We start from the raw sequence: 21,454 nt of genomic DNA on the forward strand, positions 1-21,454 counted from the left end.
TACAATTATATTTAAAATATATTGCCTCTAGTACACAAGGTAGCGTGGCCGAGCGGTCTAAGGCGCTGGATTAAGGCTCCAGTCTCTTCGGGGGCGTGGGTTCGAATCCCACCGCTGCCAAGAATTTTTTGCTTCCCGTGAACATCGAGCCAACGCCCTCAATCAACAAATCTATAAATCACACATCAAACTACAAATCGATATGATAAATCAAGTCAAATATTAAAATATTAATACTTTATTTAAAAAGACACTTAAGGCACGAGAATGTCACAGACCAAAAATGTTAATAAATTATTTGTGAAATTCATAAGCAAAAACATGTTATACAAGCACTGCTTTGGGTTAAGAAACAGCTCTTTCAGAGTACATTCATTTGTAAGCATGGTAAGAAAGAAGAAGATGCAATGTTTAATTTCAGTTGACCAAGCATCTGTGCCTCTTTTTACTGTACCATTGAAAAAGGCAAAAAGTGTGAAATAGCATGAGGTTAACTTTTGACACTTCGGTAACACTTCAGAGTGTTTAATTGTTACTTGGAACACTGCTTGACGAGTTAATAAATATTTTGTGTTGGTGACAGTTTCAGTCTGAACAATTGACTTTCTATAGGAAAAACATAGATTTTTTAAAATTACAACAACCTGGAAGTCAAACAGTGTCACAGAATGGATTGTGTTCACGTTTGGAGGTTCAACTGTATTAACTTTGGTAGTAAAACAGAAAAAACATTGCAACAAAAAACAGCCAGGTTCAAAACTATTACTACACTATCCTTCACTTTAGTAGTTGGCTATGTTGAACAAAATGATTTTCTGTGTCCTTGTAAACATATTCAAGAGAAGTCACTAGAGTTCTCGCAGGCACATATGGATGGCATTGAAGTGAAAAAAACAGAAAAAACACCAGATATTTTCTCTAGCCACAATTTCAGGAAATAAGGTATTAGCTCACTTTCGCTCATGCAGTTATGCATTACAAATAAATACATCTTATATTGCAAGTAGTATAATAAACCTGAGAAGTTATTTTCAAGTTATACATATGGACAGTAATATTTTCCAGGTCCACTCAGGGGGCCCACAAAAAAAGAAAATCCAAGGTCATGTTGTATTGCTACATCTTGGCCTTCAGAGGAACCATATGGAGTGACTGAATGAATGAGTGTAAAGTTGCCAGGTACTCTTGTGGGTGGGTCTTTAGGTGGCCAGCATGTTTGGAATGCTCCCACTTCTTAACGGTTAAGTCGATGCTGCGCTTCCGCCAGAAATCTATCACGTCCTCTAGCGCGCGGGGGTTGCTCAGTGGGTCGTTCTCGCAATAGAAAAAGAGTGCAGGGGCGGTGACGGGAGAGTTCCAAAACACATCTATGCTTCTGGTGTAGTAGTTGGTTGTCTGCCGCTTGAATATGTTGAAGTATACTAAGCTTACTTGTTTCACTGGTGTCTCCCATCGAGGGAAGGCAATCTTGGCCACACCTGAGCACAGAGGAAGCAGGAGTACACAGTATACAGGAGAAGAAAAAAATAGTTAATTCATGTATTTATTGCTCAAACATGTCAAAACAACCCTAATGTTGACATTATTAGAGGGTAAATTGAAATCGTTAAAACAAATTTGCTGCCACAGCGACACAGCAGCGGTGGTAGTCCGTCTCGGATGGAGCCCACCACCACAGCTTCAAAACATCCTAGGAGAAACCCTGATGGTGTTCATGCTGCACTGACCTGAAGCCATTGTCTCCACAGATCCAGCCACCAGGCTGTCATAGACTTGACCCTTGATCCTCCCTGTAAGTGCCTGATATTTCTGTGGATCTTCAGACACCAGGACCAGCAGCTGGGAAAATGTGTAACCCCCGATGGAGAAGGCATGGACGAGCAGTGGCCGGGAGACGAAGCGATCGCTGAGCAGCAATTCCAGCAACTGCTTTCCGTGTTCTAAACTCCAGCGAGGCCATAGGAATTCTTGCACCTTGAAATGGACGGAAATAGCATGAGAGTTGATTGTACTCTGTATTTTAAAATAATATAGAAATGTAGGCACTTTCGAACTTTTTAAATATAATAGAACCTGAAACTGAACTCATATTTAATTCCATACACTGGTCTGGACTCAAGTAGTATCAAATCGTGCCATCAAGCTACCCTTCTCTAATTTTCAACGTGAAATAATCTAATGAATTAATCTCTACAACATTCTGGTGTAAAAAAATTAATGAAACACTGGAACACAAATAAATGATACAACAGTCTTAAAGGGGAACTGCACTTTTTTTTTTAAATTTTGCTCATCATTCACAATCCGTATGTGAAACATGAACACATATTTCTTTCCCTTTTCTGTGCATTATAACACAAGAAAAAGACTTAATATGAGAAAGCTAACAGTGCACATCATTGGGACACACCTATTTTGACCTTTGAAGACTTTCTCACCTCTTCAAAAAAACCTCTACCATCGTTGCATCGTATATAATATTGCTGTAGTTTGGGTAATATACAAGTCAGTTATGTAAATGGACACTTTTGGCATTTTCTTCAGCATTAAAACAGGTACTTGAGCTGCACGGGGGACGAGTGATTAGCACGCAGGCTAGGAGACCCGAGTTCAATTCCACCCTTGGCCGTCTCTGTGTTGAGTTTGCATGTTCTGCCCGTGCATGTGTGGGTTTTCTCCGGGTACTCCGTTTTCCTCCCACATTCCAAAAACATGCCAGGATAATTGGCGACTCCAAATTGATATGAATGTGAGTGTGAATGGTTGTTTGTCTATATGTGCCCTGTGATTGGTTGGCGACCAGTCCAGGGTGTACCCCGCCTCTCGCCCGAAGACAGCTGGGATAGGCTCCAGCACCTCCGCGACCCTTGTGAGGATAAGCGGTAGAAAATGAATGACTGAATGAATGAAAATAGGCACTTCCCATGATTAGCTAACTATTGTTCATTCATTCATTCATTTTCTACCGCTTTTTCCTCACGAGGGTCGCAGGGGGTGCTGGAGCCTATCCCAGCTGTCTTCGGGCATAAGGCAGGGTACACCCTAGACTGGGCGCCAGCCAATCACAGGGCATATATAGACAAACAACCATTCACACTCACATTCATACCTATGGACAATTTGGCTAGCTCAGGGGTCGGCAACCTTTACTATGAAAAGAGCCATTTCACCCACTTGCCCACTAAAGAAAAATAGCCTGGAGCCGCAAAACGTTGTATGTTTAAAACAACATTGGAGGGGAAAAAAAAGACGAGTTGGAGTACTCTTGCTAGTACTGGAGATAAACTTTTGTTTTTAAATGAGCTCTAATTTATTTTTTAGAATCGTCAAATAACTCATTAATAATAATTAATAACTCAAATAACTCAAAGTATTACTCATTTCCCTTCATGTTAACCTGTCAGAGAGAACTGGATAGCATCCTGTCTGCTCATTCAGTCACCAGTCAGAACTCAGTCAGGATGCATTCATGGTCTCACACAAAGTTGGATTTTTTTAAACTCATAACAAAGACGTGCATTTTCACCACACGGGTGCTAAAAAATATTCAAGCATTGCAAAGGGAGCCGCAACAAAGAGGCTGGAGAGCCACATGCGGCTCTGGAGCCGCGGGTTGCTGACCCCTGGGCTAGCTCATATTAACTTCTTTTCTCACACTCGAATGCACAGAAAAGGGGAATAAATATATGTTCATGTTTCACATAAAGATTTAGAATGATGGGCAAAATTCCATACATTTTAAATACACAGTAATACTGTCAGTCATGTATCCATACCTCACTCTCCACTACAAGCACATCAAAGCCAGTGCGGAGATAGATCTCACAGTACTTGGCCACAGCCTGGGGGCGCGCTCCCAACCATGGCAGCATGAGCGTTAGTGGTTTATGTTTGTCACAGGCTTGAGTGGAACCCGCTGGCGTGGCAGGGGCTTGTTCATTCACATAGAAAGTGACATTTTTACTGAGGTGGTGGCAGGAGAAGCTTCTGCTCAGTACGCTCCTCCCCAGCATCCCTTCTGCTGTTAGTGATGCCAGTGGATGACCAAGAACTTCCAGATACAGTATGTAGGGAAAAAAGAATTGCAAATTATGTTTCAAATGCAGAATTATACATACATGTAAAACGAATTTATTAACATAGTCATCTTGTAACGCCCCAGTGTTTACACTCTTACAGGTCGTAACATTACGTACACTCACACAATTGTGTTGGTCCCCTCATGTAGGTTACTAAGGTAATCTACATGATAAGATAAGTGAGCACTTATCTTGGAAATGTTCTCATGCGAGCTCTTTTGTCCCTTGAATGACTAATTATGTATTCATATTGTTGTCTAGCGGATACACTGACACGCATATGGACCGTGGCTCGTTTCGTGTCCTCGTTACACAAGCTTACGAATTTTGTCAACTTTACAAACCTTTGTAGACTTTGGTTACACACCTTACCTCGGCTTGAAGCTGGTGTCTGTTCCAAGTGTTGACGTTTTAGTCACAAAAATTATTTATAAACGTCTGTTTGCGGTCCACAGTAAGGTGGCCTTCTTCGTCTTCTTTAGTATTTATTGGCGGTGCCCAAACCTGCTACTTGGTGCATTACCGCCAACTACTGGACTGAAGTGTGGAGTGCAGAAATGACCAAAAAATCACAAATGACATTACGTTGAATAAATTCATTCATTGATGAAATTAATGATGTAAGGGTATATTGTGCCTTATTAGACCTACCATCCGGTTTGTAGTACCAAAATATAGACCTCCATAAATTATCCTCCTGTGTTTTTTGTTAAGTTTCACTGTTCCGAATATCATATGTCTATATATATATATTTTTTAATATATATATATTATATATTATACTATATATACTGTGCCTTTTTGCTCTGTTTTTCCCAAATTTGTTGCATTTTCTTTTCATGTTATTTCTATAATGTGCCTCGGGCCAATAAAAAAACAAGCTGTGGGCTTCAAATAGCCCTCTGCTATCACCTTGGGTAGTCTCAACAAAAATATATATGCAACACTTTTGTTTTTGCACATATTCTGTGAATGGTTGTTTGTCTATATCTTCCCTGTAATTGGCTGGCGACCAGTCCAGGGTGTACCCTGCCTCTCGCCTGAATATAGCTGGCATAGGCTCCAGCACCCCCACGACCCTCGTGTGGATAAACTGTAGAAAATGAATGAATGAATGAATGATGCAGTACACTGGAAAGTATAACCACAATAATACCACACACTACATCACTTAGTAGGACTATATCCTGTATATTACAGCATGTCATTTTACTTTGAAATGCACCATGTCCCAACATAACCACTTTGTTGTCCTTGACTTTGCTTGTGCAGCTTTGTTTCTGCATCTTGTCCTGACTGTTCTCAGTCCCAGCGGTATCCCCCGGTCCCTGCTGACTTTGTCTTGCTGGATTATGACTTATCCAAACAGAAACCAGTTGCCCAATGGATTTAGTCGGCAAGTGTTAGGCACTGACGATCTGGTCATGTCTCTCACTGACCTCATATGTTTGGCCTGCCATTGTTTCTTTCCAGTCCTCTTACTTACGGCTGGGTTGGTGCTTTCCTGTATCCCCTTCAGACAAATGATTTAGTACATGAAAGATCAGTTCTTCACACTATCTCGTTGTGGACAAAAGCTAAAGTATCATCAACATCAACATCCAAAAAGTGGAAGAATGAATTAGTTAAACCAATTTTCGGGGTTTTGGAAAAATATTTCTCGGCTTCAAATGTGGGTGACTTTAGCTCAACGAGCATCTCATGCCAGAAGTTTTTTTTGCTTTATCTTTGGCTTTCTTGTGCAATGCCACCACAAAAGAGTACGACTAATGGCAAAAAGGAAAAGTGTGCTGACGTGCCAGTTGTGCGTTAACTTTTTGACATAATTTCCAAAATTTCTTTTGACTTTGACTTTTTTTGGTCGGTCAGTTTAGGATGTTTCCAATCTACCATACATCAGCTGACCAGGGGAGGGAGTGTGACTGTGTGAATGTGTGACTTTGTTGTACAGCAAAAGGTATGTGGATCAGTGTCTATTTTAGAACTAATCGGGGGAATTGAATTAGGCCACGAGGACATTGGATTTCACCCCTCTGGATAAAAGCACGATATATGAGAAAATGTAATAAAACGAGAGGAAAATAAAGACAATCACTTGCAACAATCAAGCTCTGAAACATACAGTACAGTTTCATAGTATTATTTAATGAGTGTGATCACTAGGATCGAGCAAGCACTCACCCATTGTCATACATGATGCATTTATGCTATTCAAAGAGACCATTTTGCTTTGGGATGCAGATGTCGAGCTGTTGATGTGTTTGCCACTTCAGCACGAAGGGCACAGCATCAATTGTAAATTACATTCAATGCCATGTATTGATCCACTTTGGTTAGTTCACTATTGGCTGCAGCCACTGCAGCTCCCATCACTTACATGTGTTTTTTTTGCCATCTTTACTGGTGTACTCTATATATAGGACACTAAAAATAATATTCAGGGGTAAATTTGACACAGTTATAGTGGGCCCTACACTATAACTGTGGGACAACCCGTGGGACATATACAAACGAGAGCATTTGATCTCACTGTCATGCAATTCTAAAAACAGAATCAAGTGTTATGCAAAGCTTGAATGTGTCTAACCCACATATGTTCATTAATAATAAACTACACGACCACTATTCATGGGGAGCAGCACAATGTGCAAGAGCGGGGCTTATCTGGAAGAGGTGGGGTCTGTCCCATGTATCTGTTGGAGAGGGGGGGCATAGAGCTGCATGTACAAAAATCACACAGTGAGAGTGCAGCTATACAGTGTTGAAGTGCGACATGTTGGGAGAATCCGCAGAGGACTGGGTTATAGATGAGGTAAGAATGCTGAAATAGGCTAGATAATTATCAATGTTGGTGTATCGCTGTGTGCTGTTGTGGATCTCCACACTCGTGTTTGTAACGTCTGCATTATGGAGCTCACACCACATGCATTATTGTCTTGTCTCAGTAATTCTTTCTCTTCTAGGTGTGTAAAGATCAACTAAAATCTTCTCCAAGATGTGATTAAGGAATTTCCGAGGCTCTCATCATGCTGTTTCTGTGGAATCCTTATCATCTCTCTTCTTACTTGTGGTGGCTTCTCTCTTTTCATGTCACAATCCTAACCGGAGAACATTCCAAGGAGCAACTCTCACATGGGACTCATGAATTGGGTTCAGTTCTAGGCGAAGACACGTTTCAACACTCCTCCAGTCCATCTCTGAGTTGGGAAGATGATCGACAGGGAGTTCTGGGGGAATATAGCGATGCAGAGCTGATCCCAGAGATGACACAGTTGCATCAAAGTGACAGGGAAGCAACGATGCCAACAGAAAGTACCGGAGAACATACTCAAACAACAGCTTCTTCCCCTGGACGACCTCTCCTGACTACAAATGGATCTATATTCCATTCCACAAAGCCTGGAGAACATCAGTCAACTTTTCAGGGCTGGGAAGAACCCCCCGATAGGCAGGTTCTACTCCTTCTATCTGGTTCACTTTCTCCAAATGTTCCAAATCAGGATCTTACATCTAACACTAGACCTGCACCGGGTGCTGAGGAGAGCACCATAACCAGCAGAAGGGGATTGACTGTTACAACAAAGGCAGTAGAAGATACAGAGGATGTGGTTCTGATCAGGGGAGCTAACATGGAGACAGAAAAGGGTAATTGTATTTTACTTCATGAAAATATGGCACATTTATGTTTTATTCAGCCTAGTAATAATTAATTAGTTGGAAAAGTAGGGTGAATGCATCCTCGGCTGGTAAGAGCTCAGAGCTAAATTTCTCGACATCAAACTACAAATTACCATATGCCACGACTGTCATTAGTAATATTATCCACATGAATTATGTTGGATGTTGGTTTTGATGTTTGTTTTTACTTGAAAGGGACAGTGCTGGTTTCCGTCTGTAGAACCAGACATGTATCAAATGAATGCAGTGTTCCACAACACAGGAAACAGTATAACAACTCACTTATACATGATGGTGTTGTGCTGCACGCATCGGTGTATTGACAGAACTGTGTTAATCTTTTTGTTGCAATGGGATTTTCTGTTGACTTCCCATGTTTTTAATGAGAACTCCCCCCAAAAAAGCACCTGTTAGTGTTGTCAGGCGAGAGTGGAAACAAGCCATTTATAATGAAAGAGGACAAGAACTAGGACAGTTTCCATTTATAACCACAACTAAATCGGAGCATCATTTTACTATGAATGAGTTGCACAATCACAATCGTTCATCATATTCTCAGTAAAATGATCCTGTGACTATACACAGCACATCTGGTGTATGCTTATTAATATCCAAACTAAATGGGAGCAGCTGTGAAGTCAATATTGCCATTCAGTCGTTACTTGCTCCCCATTCTGTGTGACCCAGTTAGAGTCCCTGCTACAAGCCTGTTGTCTTTTATTATGGATTAACTTCACCTAACTCAGTTCATCTGGGATTTGAAGAGACAGAGTTGAAAGACAGTTTTGATTTTATCACCTCTAGTGAGAGGTATAGCAGTGTCATTGGTTGGATTAAGATTATGCAAAAACTGTTGAACCAATCCTAATTTTTTATTATAGTTTGGATGCACTGTGGCCAAGTAAGAGACCCAATAGACCCAGAAGATGAAAACTGCTCACTCTAAATGTGAGTGGTGTGTTTTATCACCACCTACAAGATTGACCATGACTTTTATAATGAAATGAGCCAGGTGGGCATTTACTTTAGGATTGTTCAACCTTGACAGAGGTCTACAATCTTGAGTACCGGCTCATCATGGTTGGTGCCATGAACTATAAATGTAATTTGGTGATTTTACCATTCGCTTTCAAAAAATTTAACAATATAGAAGTCACTGTAAGCTAATAGCTGCAAGCTCATCCCCTAAACAAGAAGTGTTGGGCTACCAAATGTTACAGAATGACCGACCTTTGAGGGAAAGCAGTGGACCAAAGGGTATGCAGACTGCCCGAAATATCAAGAATAAGAACAATCTGTTTTTATGATCAACTCTTTGCCTTATAATTTGGATTGTGGTAGGAATTGGAGGACACATGATATAAATACTTAGTAGTCCTAGTATGTACCTGGCTTTACTATTATTGTTGACGGAAGTGTTATTTTCTTGTTCTTTGACAGATGCCTCAAAAGATGGTGATGATAATGTAAAAGTCCCAGAATCTAATGGCCCTCTCCAGACAGACGAAGACACCAACAAGACGTCAGTCAAACCCTGGGGAACAACCATCCAAACATGGACTTCCATTGACTTTGATGATTTTACACCCAGTGACTCATTGGGTCCCTCTCTGGCTCACAGTGCAGCCCTTTTTGTCCCTCTGTACTCTGACTGGAATTCTGCCCTTGCCACATGGGGATTTGCCTGGGAAGCCCACATCTACGGTCTTGGTTCGGTTTTTACGGTGTTTGGCCTGATCTCTGTGGTCTCCCTGTTAGGACTTCCCTTCCGGTGTCCATCTGGAAGCCCCTACTTCATCCTCCTGCACTTGTTCCTCCTAGGATTCACAGGAACTCAGGCTTTCTGTTTGCTCTATGACGCTTACAGTCACCAAGATCGTCTTCCACCTTTGAGCTCTCTTCTGCTTTCCCAACTTCCCTTCCCTTGTTTGACCTCTGCATTCTCCTTGGCCTTCTTCATTCTTTCCCTGCGTTCACGCAAGCGTCTTTCCCTTTCACTTGCCATTTCTCCCTCACTGTCCGCCCTCCCCAAACCTTGCCTCTTACTATGTTTATCCCTGATGCACTTTTGTGCTTCTCTGGGATGCATTGGCCTTCTCCAACTCTTCCCCAGCGTCCCCACTGTCATTCTCCTGCTCCCTCATGGTGTGTTTGTGTGTCTCACACTCTTCCTCTCATGCGCCTACGTTATCTTTTTCTGTCTTATACAAGTTGACACAAAACACATTTATAGGCTGAATGACAATGGGGAGTGTGGAGGATCTCCTGATATGATTCAACCCACAAGTTGCCCCTTCGCCAATGTGGAAGATTGGAGTAGAGCGGCAAGTGCTGGAGTAGAGGCCACCTTGTGTTTGTTAGGATGTGGAGGTCTACAGCTTTACGGAATCTTACACACCCTTGGTATGGGTGGGGTGGAAAGCTACGGCTTCCTACCTTGGCCTTGGTGGGGCTATCAGATCGGATGTCGGCTATGTGAGGCTGGTGTGTGTCTCGGTTTGTCTCTCATTGGTACGCATCCTCTATTTTGCCACAGCAAGTCCTTAAAGACTCATCCCAGACCAGGATCTTGGTCTCGACTTTCCTGCGGCTCCCCCTCACGAGGGCCAACCCTCCCTTCTCCAGGTGGCACAAATTCTCCTGTGCTTTCCTGGTCACAAAACCAACCAGAAAAGATGGTAGTGTGTGATGTCATCACAAAGGGACAATCAGAGAATCTTCCTTTAAGCTCTGTGGTGGATCCTCCTGGATATGGATTTGGATCTGTCTCAATGCCTTGCCAAAACCAAGCTTTACCACAAACAAGTCCACCTCGGCCTAAAAATGCACTAGAAATGCAGCTGTCCTCCCAGATAAGTCTAGGACTGGGCGCTGACTCTACCGGGGACTTACGGCCTCCATCTCCTATAGACTTGTCTCGCAGCATTGACCAGGCTCTGTTCAGTGAATCCTTATTCACTCACAGTATATTTGGTCTGCAAAGACTCTTTCCGAGTTCCTCCAGCCATTCACTGGGATCTCCCAAGCAAGGTCCATCAAAACAAGGGTCTTCCTCGGTGGAAAGTTCTCTTTATAGAACCTCTTCCTGTGGAAATTTGGATCAAGAGGACACTAAAGCTTCCAAGCCTTATGTTTTACTGAAATCCCTCAACAACAAACCACCAATGTCACAGGAACAGTTTGATTGGAAAGGGAGTGTCTCTGGATCAACTTTGGGTCTCTGCAATAAATCCAAAGATGCAGGAAAACTGCGATCTAATTCCTGGGCGAACAGAGGGCAACATATTGCACAGAACAGCCTTCCACGTGCCATCCCTCACTTGTCTTATCACAGACGTTACCGAACTTTGAGCGTAGCCTCCAAAGACAGCTTGGGATGTGGACGACTGGCAGGGACTAGACAACTGAGTGAGAGCAAACAGCTAGAATGGGATTTGGCTGTACAAGCAGAGTTTGTCAACGTGTGCAGGCAAATTGATGCTTTTAGCGTTTGCAGTGACACCATTGATTTGTAACCATAGCATTGTCTCTTTTTAATCTCTTCTGTTATTCTACTACTTTAAGAAATATATGATAACGTATAATTTAACTCACAGAAAATGTGTCCATAGAAAAATAATTACAGACAAAAATGTGAAGAATTTCTACAATACATAAACCCTAAGTTATTTTTCACGTATTTTGAATTTAATTGGCTCCGTACTGTACATATTTAATATTGATATAATAAATATGACATTTCCAGCATCATGTTGGTAATTGTTGTGGAGTCCAGTGAGTTTTGCCTGCTTTTTCAAACGTCACTGTTCTGTATAAAACGCTAAATGGGGGGCAACCATGCGATTTTCTGTCTTTGGCTGAAGTACCAGAGCCATAACAGAGGCGGAGTACTGCATGTGTATATGGGTATTCCTCAATGCCAGGACCTGGGTGTGAATAAAATTGACACTGTCCCATCTTTCATCATCAAAGATATTGTCAATCAGTGTCATCTATTTAATTCAGATAAAAGGTGTACATTCCAGCAGTCACAAACAATAGCTCCTTTAAGGCGCTAGCAGCAGTTACATACTAATACATTTTACATATTTGTACAGGTTTATTATTTGTTCCTTCTGCCATACAGCAGCTCATTTTATTTAAGAGTTTACCACAATATCCTGAGTGAGGTCACGTACTATACTGTACATATGTACCATTTGGAGAAAATGACCCTGAATATGCACTGTGCAGTGCAGTAAAATCTAATGAACAAATGCAAATGTACATATTTTCTCCCCCAGCATGGCTTAAAATTCTAAAAAAAAAAAAAAAAAACATCCTTCCATAAAATGACTTTTTTGTGATGCTGTCCTCTGGTGATGAAATAAAATTAAGTCAAAACACAATGTTGTTGCCTCTTTTTGTAAAAAAAAAAAAAAAAAAAAACTGTGCTAAGGGGACACTTAATTAGGTACACCTACACCGAATCCAAAATGAGCCAAAATATGTACCACTGTAAATTATAATGACAGCACAATAACATCTTGTTGAACTGATACTTCTAAAACAGTTATGGTATTGGATCCCATTTGATTGTGCAGGTGTACCTAATGTGTCAGCTGTGGCAGTCCAGAATGAATAAATGAGCTGTTTGTTCTTCATGAGGTATCAACAGAATTGTTGAAAAACATGTCATGGATAACATGGATATTATATTAAACATGATCATTTCAGCATTTTGTTCACATGTATGTTGTTTGTCTGCTCAGTAGTGCCGGGGAAGGCACATCAGGTCCTGATCGGGTGTTTCCTTTTCCTCCGGGCTCAGTAAAGCCGCTTCTCATAACTACAAATTTAAAGGAGAGATACAAAAAGGTAAGTTTTTTTTGTGGTGGTCACATTGCACTATATGCCGTACATGGCTGTGAAACAGATGACTGGGGACAATGTAGTAATACAGTGGAAAAAGATGGACAAATACCAGTATGGATGTACTTACATGGTACAAAAGAATATCTAACATGATAGCATGAGCAAGAGGAGGAAGAGAAAAAAACAAGTTTGATGCATTACAACTACAAAATACGTCTTGCATTAAATGCATAAAAATTACGGCGGGTATTGGTGGGTGACCATCAGCTACTCAACAATAGACAACACAAACTTGATGACACTGAAGATGGCAAAATGCAGTAAAAGGGCCAAAGTTCATCAAAACTTACGAGTGAAGGCCATGAACGCCGCCTTCCATCTGCGCAGACATCGTTCTCTTCTCGAACTTCAGCTCTCCAGAATACATCATTGAACTGTGAAAAAGACAGCTCAGTCAATGAAAGCAGTACAGTAGGGGCAATTCTGTAGGGTGGCAGAGAGCAGTACCTCATCATATCCAACAGATGGTACTGTTGTTCATTATTTTGAATTCATATTTTAACAGTGCAGCAATTCAACTAGAATCACAGGGCAAATACAGACATATACATAGAGAATGCGCTTCTGCCACCTTGTTGCGTTTTTTTTTTCATCATAAAACTGCATTAAACATGCTTGCTTCTATTGTAGAATTTGATCATTACCTCTTTAATGAAAAAACTAAATACAGAGCATCTGTGATCCTAATGAAAAAGTAAAGCGTACAGCCTTGCAACACATCAGAAATGACCGGATGTCTTTACTCAATGCAGCAGTCCAACTCATGAAATCATCTTAGATAGAAGACTAAACTCATCACACAGCAACTTAAGAAATATACCATGTGCCAAAATGTTGTGAAAAGTGTTGTGAAAAAGTGTTTCCTGATTTCTTTGTTTTTGCACGTTTGTCACATTGTCTCATTGTTACAGCAGTGTTTGATATTTGCACTACAAAGGTAGGGAAAAAAAACTCAAACCTAAATGACCCTTTGTGAAAAAGTGATTCCCTCGTTAATACATAACTGACATTAATTGAGAGCTATCCATCTGGAAAAGGCACTCCATGAATTTTACCCAGTAACAAGTGATGCATTGTGTGATGGAACGTGGAAAAAAGTCAAAATTTGCAGATTTTTGCTATTTTTGCTATTGCTATTTCTGCTACATTGCTAAAGGTGTGGAATTTTGTATTCTGTATCAATCAGGAGATTTACACTGCACAGTGTGCAATGAAAAAAAACATTATAAAAAGCACAGCATTTTTCCCATCTTAAGTGATTGGTGGACTCACCGTAAAATTGACAAACTCTTGGCTCCAATGTCCTGACAGCCATGTTGAATACCAGCAATGAGGTAAGGAACAAACTTATGGATGGAGCCTTTGTCTTGTACGGATCCTGATACACCTTGAGCCACCTTTACCTTGTCTCCCTCACTGTTCACCAAAAAAATCACACACAGAGAAAAGACAAATAAAAATTATTTGGATTGTGCGTCAATAAATCTACTTTGTTTACTATAAAATGGCTTCCTGACTCTCACCTGAAGTAGCGTTTCTGGCTGTTGTTTTTCTCCATGGCATCCAAGGAGCCCATTCCTCTATACTTCTTCAAACGCACCCCATCGGAAAAGAAATATTCTCCTGGAGCCTCGGTGGTCGCGGCGAGCAGTGAACCCATCATCACTGAGCAGAAAAAACAAAATAAATTGAATGAATAGAAACTAAAACCACAATAACAAAGCTGTCTGACGTTGCAAATCAAAGCTATGCAGTTTGATATTTGTAAAGGCAGACATTTTTATCCACGAAATATGGTCACTTTTGTCATTTGGTAAGCAGGAGAAGTGTCTCACCTGTTGATGCTCCCAGAGCCAGCGCTTTGACTACGTGTCCAACCGTCTGAATACCTCCGTCAGCGATTACGGGCACTCCAAAGCGGCGAGCGTATTCAGCAACCTTGTACACTGATGTACCTTGTGGTCGTCCACATGCCATCACTGGGGAGCAAGAACAAAAAGTCAAACTTTAATAAAAATAGTCACAATTTGCTCCCTTCAGAAAACTGTGGTCGTCAACGGTTTCCAGTTACCTTCCTGGGTGATGCAGATCGAACCACAGCCCATGCCCACCCTGAGAGCATCGACACCCGCATCAATGAGGTTTTTAGCCTGGGCAGCTGTCACCACTAAAGGGACATAGATATGGAGAGAGGTTTTTTAACTATGTAAATACTTTAACCAGGATGTTCAATTTCAGTATGCAAACTCACCGTTTCCTCCAACCACCTGTAGTTCAGGGTATTTCTGTTTAATGTAGTTTATCATGTTGATTTGATAAACGGAGTTTCCCTGCGAGGAGTCCTAGTAAAAAGAAGATGGTGGATGGGGAGGCACTGTTTTAAAGAAACTGAACTAAGTGACATTTCATTACAGCCACTTGCCATTTAAGTGCAAAAAGAAGTCATACAAGTTAATGTTTCTGTTTTATTTCAGTCATAACCTGGCAATTAGCATCTATTCATAAAATTGAGCTAAACCCACCAGAACCACCACATCCACCCCAGCCTGCATGAGGAGGTCCAGTCTGTATTTGTCGTCATCCCTGGTACCTATTGCTGCTCCACAAAGCAGCTGTTTGCGGGAATCCTTAGATGCCAGAGGGTAGTCTCTGTTCTTCTTCAAGTCTGTCCTGGCAATGATGGCAACCAGCTCGTCGCTGTCATTGACTATTGGAAGCTTTCCTAAAAAAGTAAAAGACGATGTTGGATTAAAAATTGGATCAGTTTTCCACTACCATTGCTTGAATTTACCTTTTTTGCTACGTTGTAGAATATCATTTGCTTCTTTTAGTGTGACACCAGCAGGTGCAACCACTAAATCCTCCCTTTTTGTCATTGCCTTTGAAAAGAGGTCAAAAAGAGCCACCATGACAGGCATCAAGTATTGTATTTCTATGATCTCAGTATCACTGACTGCGTGTACTTACCTCCTCTAGGGGTCTGTCATGGTCCTTCTCAGACAGGAAGTCAATGTCTCTGGAGGTGACAATGCCGACAAGCTTGCTCCCCATCTTGCCAGTCTCTGTAACAGGGATTCCTGAGAAACCGTGGCGTATCTTGGCCTCAAACACATCGCCTACCGTGTGCCGGGGGCTCATTACCACAGGGTCTGTGATGAAGCCCTGCTCAAATTTCTAAAAACAACAAAAAAAGTGTATGAGGTTAGCAAGTTTTGATAATTGTGTGAGAAAAAACAATTTCTCAAGACATCCCTTTAAGTTGTACTTCTGCTGTTTGTATAATGTTCACAAGTAACTGATGAAGTTATCAGTGAAGGAAAATGTTCCCCCCAGAAACGGAATGGGCAGGAAAACAGAACATGCTTCCACACTCGTCACAACATAAAAGAAACAACTGCTGAGAAAACAGGATCCAGTTCCTATTCTGGTCCACTCTGGTTTTATTCAGGGGTCAATGCAAAATAATCGAGAAATCAACTAATATTACTGTCTAATGTTCACATTGCTGCGGTTAAATCAATTGTGCTTGGAGCAAATGGGTAATTTCAGCAGGCTCCGTTTGGATATATGGTTCTAGAAAATATATTGCTTAATCCATCACACTCGTAGCTTCGTTTTTCTGGCCTGAATCAGTTGATTGATGGGCTTGTAAACTTTCTACCAGGTTTTCTTTCACAAAAATCAAGAGACCAAAATGTCCAAAAAGATGTGCTTTTCTGTTCATTTGGTCCAAAGCAAAGCTTAATTATTGTGTTCACATTGTGTGGTCGATCCTTAACAAAGTTCTGGCCAAACTTGTAAACTTTTAGACAGTGTATTATTAAAAATGCCATACTGTTTTGAGTTCCAGTCTTGATACATCACCACGGATGACTTCTTATCTTACCTTGACTTTGCGAACCTCATTGGCCTGGAACTCAGCCGTACAGTTATGATGAATTATCCCAATCCCTCCCATCAACTGAATCCAGCCAATCAGAGACAGGAGGGAAAAACAACCTATATTAATAGCATTCCAACAGGAAAAGTGGTTGAAAAATAATATGCTGTATAAATGCACTCACTGCCATAGCGATGGCCATGGATGACTCTGTAACTGTATCCATGGGGGATGAAATAAGAGGCGTCTTAAGTGTGATCTTTCTTGTTAATGCAGAAGTTAGATCCTACAAAAGGGTAAGGAACAGGAAGCATTCAAAGGTTTATGCACATCACCTTGCAGGAGAGGTCCACCTCACACATTGAAAACCACAGTACTCAGGTATACATTACAACAAAGATGTGTGCATTGATGCTGGTAGATTAAATGGTTCAACATTTGCCACACAACACCACCCCTATAGTGTTGCATTTGCAGCACATTTGTTAACCAAATGCTAGTTTTGTTTCCACACTACCACAGAATGTACCTAACAGCCAACCCCTGGTTATTAGAGGCCAAATTATCTTGTTGGATTATCTTGTGTTGGATGACACAGGTGTCTGTCTGTAGCGAGCACCTGCTCTCCCAGTAAACACCCATGTGACCTGTGCATCATCCCAGTAGAGTTTGCAAAGATGAAAACAAGTCCAGTCAAATGAACAAAGCAGTGTTTCACTGAGCAACACAGCAGAGTTGACTAATCGGTGGGATGGCACGGCATTATAAACAAATGAAATGATACTCACCACTTCATCAGAAGTAAAATCTATGAAACCAGGCAGGATTAAGAAGTCACTGGAAGGCAAGAGAAAATATACAGTATGTGACCTGAAAGTAGAACCTATGCACAGCTAACTGAAAGCTTTTGGAAATAGATATTCATTTAACATTAGGGGTGTGCCGATCGATCGGCCACTGATCGGTATTGGCCGATATCAGTGAAAAAAAAGGGTATCGATATCAGCCGATACTTGCTTTTAAACACTGATCCCCTCCGCCCCTGCTGCAGCATCCAGAACAAGCATTTCTGCCGTGTGTGGGACTTCCAGTGTTTTGCACCCTGCAAAATGTGCCTCAAAATGTCAAAAAGGTTTAGATTGGTGTGGCATTTGGGGCCGAACACTTGGCAGGATGTGGTGAGTTTGAGGCTCGCAATGTGATCATCCGTCAGGCAGTGGATACAAAGCCCCGGTCCCAACACCCGCTGTACTTGCAAGTGTGGGAAGAATTTGGGAATGAGTAAGGATCAGTGAGGATTTGGGAGCGTGCAGAAATTATGCAGCACTTTTAGTGCAGGATGAACTTTTGTTGTGTGCGTTGAAACGGCTGTTGTGCACACTGATATTTTATCTCCTCTCAGAAGGCAGCGGATGCAGCTGGAGGGACCCAGCAGAGGTGGATAAACTTGCTTTTCATTCAGGTTTTTGGTTAATAATGTGAGGAGGCTATAAATAAATGCATTGTGAAATACAAAAGGTGAGTTGGTGATACCAGCATGTTTGTTCATGTTTAGGTTTGGCTTGAAATAAGCTTTGAAAATAATTGTTACAAAAATGAGTAACTCTTGACCATTTTCATTTTGTAAAAGTAGCTCTCACAAGAAAAAAAAACCTTGGTGCCCCCTAATATAGCCAGAAGTACAGTTAAACATTTACACTGCATGTATGTGATCGGTATTGGCATCACTATCTGACGATTTCACGACAATTTATCGGATCGGTAAAATCTTGATCTTGTCTTTCTTGTGCAAAATACGACAGGCATAATATATTGTTCTATCACTACCTATCTATCAATCATACGCACGTATCTCTGTGATGGTCTTTTTTCCCCTAAGCTCTTGTGTTCGATTGTGTAGGTGTTCCTAAAGTTATGGTCAGTGAGTATACTGTAGCTTTCGAGCTCATATCAATTTCACCCCTTTTAAACTAAATGTGTGTCATCAGTCACTCTCTGTAGCCACTGAAATGTTCTGAATTCATCCCTTCCACAACCCTGCACATATACCCCTCCCCCATTAAGGAAACTACAGTGACACCATTATCTCACACAAATACACACACACACACACACACAGCTTTTAATGTCCATAACAGCACTCAGTTATCCTCGAAAGTAGTATTACTCAAAATAATCCGCCATGCAGATGTGTTTTACTGATATTATTAAACATTCCATGAAAGATGTTGCTTCACTTTGGGCATGTACATACTTTGGTCAAACGTATGTACATGGTTGCATCATTTGCATCTTACTTGTATGTGAGCCCATCACCAATAGCAAAGAGCTGTTGCGCTGTCAATCCATCCTCAGGAACATAGCCTGTGCCTCCGCTGATCAAATAGTCGGCCATGCTGAAGAATAAACACACATGTGCTCAGAATGCATGACATAGTAAGTACGCTACATTTGTAAAAAGCATGCAATTATGCAGACAATATTGTTTATTCCTATGTGCCACATCTTCACTACCTAAATCAAATAGTCAAGCAAATTCTGATTCCTATTGACTGTGTGGATTAGATGATCAAAGTCTTATCAGTAACTAAAGCTAAATAAAACACATTGGCAATCCCACACTGTTGTGGGATGGCATTCCTCAACCAGGAGTTGTGAGTCGCAAGTGCATTGGTTGTTCTTATCACTCTAGTACAAAGAGCACATGCAAGTGGATCTCACAAGTGTTCAGTTACGTTGAGATAAGAACCATTGGCAAGTCAGTCCATTCTTTCCACTTCCAAATTCTGGAGGCAGTGTCTAATACCACTCTGTGGGGGCGAGTGTTTAGATAGAGTTTGGGTCCAGATTATGAAGATGTGAGATTGCCCCCAATACTAACAAGTCTTGTCTATCCAGTGATGGAAACTCAAACATAGGTAGTGAAGATTTGACACATTTTTCCACCTTGGAAGATGTCTCCACTCTACTTAGTGCCATTCTAGGAAAGCAAAAAGCCCTTTGTCTTGCACACATGCTCTTGCCAGATCCTACTTCAAATGACTGTGTCATCACAGGAAATGCTAACAAAAGGAATCCACCCTTGTTATTAGAAACTTCTTCTTAAGACACCAAGCTCAGTAGGTAAGAGGATTTGGGTTCAGCCGAAGTGCATAATAAATGGGCTTGTAAATTTGGACGACAAACACTATCAGAAAGTGAAAACACCTTAGATGGAACTTGGTAATGAAGTGTTTTGAAGAATTATAAGAGGTATGGTGTGAAATTCTGATTATAACCTTTCATTTATGTTTCCATTTAAGGTGTGAGTGACACTAACCTCTCTGGTTCATACCCAGCTTGAATACGTGTCGCACTGTACCGCTGTGCAGCCGTCTCATGCCCGTGACCATGTGTCGTTGAGTGGACATAGGTGCCATAATTGTGGGGTTGCTCCCCATCCTTGTTAGGCATGCGAGGCCTTGCTGGTTCCATGTCCCCTACAATCCTCCTGTAGTCAATCTGGTAGTTCTCCCTTTCTCCTTCCCCGAAGCGGTCATAATTATGACCTTCCATCTCAAGGAAATCCAGGGCTATGACTGACAGTCCACAGGGCCCGGACACTTCACACTCCTCAAAGATTCTGGACTCTCCAACCAAGTCACAGTCTCACACTCAGTGCGCCCAGTGCTGCCCAACAGAGACACACACTTAGTTTGCTGTTAAGATAAAAGCAATTAGAAGCACGCTTCCACAGCCAGCCCTTGGAGTGCATGTTCACACAAACACCCTTCAGACACACCTGACATGGGCTGATGATGTCCTGTCATCTCTTTGGCCACCAGTGTCGCTGAGCCAAAACAAAAAGGAAATGTCACCCAACAAATCTTGATTTCTTAGTTAATTTGGAATATTTCCTTAGAAAGTACAGAAGACTGTAAATGAAATTCCTTCAAAACCAATAGGCAGCCCAGAAGTACTCCAGTCTCTTATCCTTGTATTGCCCCTTGTAGCACTTAGGGAGACTTTTCAGTTGTTTATGAAGACAGTGCGCCATGTTATTCCCCTGAAGGTCCCCACGGCACGAGCATCAGCTGGGAATGGGAGTCAATTCTTACGTGGCAAACATCTCTTCTCACTGGAGGTCCCCTGTAAATGAGCACTGCTTGGTTATTCCTGCACAAGCTTCTCACCACTGTTTCTCCTGCAGATTAACTGTTTCTGACAGTAGCAGACGTCACTCTGCCTCAAAGAGGATTGGGAGCGTTAATACAGGATGGGGTGGAGTGAGGTGGGTGTATAGGGTGGAGTGAGGCAGCAGGGCTGAGAGGGAGAAAGAGAGAGAGCAAAAGAAAGAGAAGGATGGGTCAAGAAGACACTTGAACCTCTCGGAGGATTAGCATGGTGTGAATGTGCGTGTTTTTGCCAAGCTCAAGGAGACGGATCTGTGAATGAGACCTAGGTCAGATCCCACAACAGGTAGCAGGGTTTGACCCTTTGACGTAGAGAGAGGAGAAGGCAGACAGAGATAAATGGACTTGTACATTAGCAGGTAAATGAACAGATTAATAAAGTAAGAAAGGGACACATTTGTATTATCATTCACAAACACTTTAACAAAAACAAACCTTTTTTGTTAAACCATCCTAATTACAATGAGGGTGGTTTAACAATACTTTACTGTAAAGTATGAGTTATCACTTTTATGCTAATAATGTCATTGTTCTGGTGTCAATAATAAACATGAAACAGAAATGGGAGCGTATACATACATGTTACCCAGGGTGACCTCGCCACTATCATCTGCAGGTGACTGACTGACTGCTTGTGACAGTTACCCAGGGACTGAACCAGAAAAGCCTCTTACCCAGTCTCTCTCACTCTCGCTCTGCTCTCTCTCCTGGTGACTGAAAGAAACAACCCC

The 21,454-nt window shown here is 41.6% G+C and overlaps 3 protein-coding genes and 1 non-coding gene across 7 annotated transcripts; 2 read left to right on the top strand and 2 right to left on the bottom strand.

The window, feature by feature from the left end:
- Nucleotides 1-38: 38 nt before the first annotated feature.
- trnal-aag (transfer RNA leucine (anticodon AAG)) lies at nucleotides 39-120 on the top strand. Its single transcript has one exon. It is a non-coding gene; the product is annotated as a tRNA-Leu (tRNA).
- A 122-nt stretch (nucleotides 121-242) lies between these two features.
- On the bottom strand, nucleotides 243-4,596 carry si:dkey-5i3.5 (uncharacterized protein LOC565091 homolog). 3 transcript variants are annotated; one of them, XM_058075551.1, is made up of 4 exons: nucleotides 4,447-4,596; nucleotides 3,777-4,051; nucleotides 1,728-1,974; nucleotides 243-1,478 (listed from the first exon to the last, which is right to left on the bottom strand). In XM_058075551.1, the coding sequence occupies exons 2-4, from the start codon at nucleotides 4,011-4,013 to the stop codon at nucleotides 1,117-1,119; spliced, it is 846 nt and encodes a 281-aa protein (XP_057931534.1). In that variant the 5' UTR covers nucleotides 4,014-4,051; nucleotides 4,447-4,596; the 3' UTR covers nucleotides 243-1,116. The 3 variants fall into 3 exon arrangements, with proteins under 3 accessions (XP_057931534.1, XP_057931533.1, XP_057931535.1); XM_058075550.1 differs by having other exon boundaries at nucleotides 4,452-4,576; XM_058075552.1 differs by having other exon boundaries at nucleotides 3,777-4,065; nucleotides 4,452-4,549.
- Nucleotides 4,597-6,776: 2,180 nt separating this feature from the next.
- On the top strand, nucleotides 6,777-12,185 carry prrt4a (proline rich transmembrane protein 4a). Its single transcript, XM_058076172.1, has 3 exons — nucleotides 6,777-6,891; nucleotides 7,043-7,724; nucleotides 9,198-12,185. Exons 2-3 carry the CDS (start codon nucleotides 7,106-7,108, stop codon nucleotides 11,270-11,272), a joined length of 2,694 nt encoding a protein of 897 aa, XP_057932155.1. The 5' UTR covers nucleotides 6,777-6,891; nucleotides 7,043-7,105; the 3' UTR covers nucleotides 11,273-12,185.
- On the bottom strand, nucleotides 11,716-21,391 carry impdh1a (IMP (inosine 5'-monophosphate) dehydrogenase 1a). Of its 2 annotated transcripts, XM_058076173.1 has the most exons (16): nucleotides 19,871-21,390; nucleotides 18,849-18,947; nucleotides 17,340-17,388; nucleotides 16,736-16,837; nucleotides 16,558-16,632; nucleotides 15,639-15,845; nucleotides 15,463-15,550; nucleotides 15,194-15,393; nucleotides 14,923-15,013; nucleotides 14,743-14,838; nucleotides 14,507-14,650; nucleotides 14,195-14,336; nucleotides 13,944-14,087; nucleotides 12,962-13,045; nucleotides 12,739-12,755; nucleotides 11,716-12,585 (listed from the first exon to the last, which is right to left on the bottom strand). In XM_058076173.1, exons 1-16 carry the CDS (start codon nucleotides 20,104-20,106, stop codon nucleotides 12,482-12,484), a joined length of 1,878 nt encoding a protein of 625 aa, XP_057932156.1. In that variant the 5' UTR covers nucleotides 20,107-21,390; the 3' UTR covers nucleotides 11,716-12,481. The 2 variants fall into 2 exon arrangements, with proteins under 2 accessions (XP_057932156.1, XP_057932157.1); XM_058076174.1 differs by lacking the exon at nucleotides 12,739-12,755 and having other exon boundaries at nucleotides 19,871-21,391.
- Nucleotides 21,392-21,454: the final 63 nt, after the last annotated feature.

This window comes from Doryrhamphus excisus, chromosome 6 (genome assembly GCF_030265055.1).
Source record: "Doryrhamphus excisus isolate RoL2022-K1 chromosome 6, RoL_Dexc_1.0, whole genome shotgun sequence".
In the NCBI taxonomy this organism is placed as follows: domain Eukaryota; kingdom Metazoa; phylum Chordata; class Actinopteri; order Syngnathiformes; family Syngnathidae; genus Doryrhamphus; species Doryrhamphus excisus.

Coding starts and splice junctions, on each gene's coding strand:
- impdh1a (XM_058076173.1), bottom strand. CDS start 20,106: ATGGAAGGTCATAATTATGACCGCTTCGGGGAAGGAGAAAGGGAGAAC. Junction 15,014..15,193: donor GGGTGGATGTGGTGGTTCTG/GTGGGTTTAGCT, acceptor TCTTTTTACTAG/GACTCCTCGCAGGGAAACTC. Junction 14,651..14,742: donor GATCTGCATCACCCAGGAAG/GTAACTGGAAAC, acceptor CTTGCTCCCCAG/TGATGGCATGTGGACGACCA.
- prrt4a (XM_058076172.1), top strand. CDS start 7,106: ATGCTGTTTCTGTGGAATCCTTATCATCTCTCTTCTTACTTGTGGTGG. Junction 7,725..9,197: donor TAACATGGAGACAGAAAAGG/GTAATTGTATTT, acceptor GTTCTTTGACAG/ATGCCTCAAAAGATGGTGAT.
- si:dkey-5i3.5 (XM_058075551.1), bottom strand. CDS start 4,013: ATGCTGGGGAGGAGCGTACTGAGCAGAAGCTTCTCCTGCCACCACCTC. Junction 1,975..3,776: donor TGCTTGTAGTGGAGAGTGAG/GTATGGATACAT, acceptor GTCCATTTCAAG/GTGCAAGAATTCCTATGGCC. Junction 1,479..1,727: donor TGTGGAGACAATGGCTTCAG/GTCAGTGCAGCA, acceptor CTCTGTGCTCAG/GTGTGGCCAAGATTGCCTTC.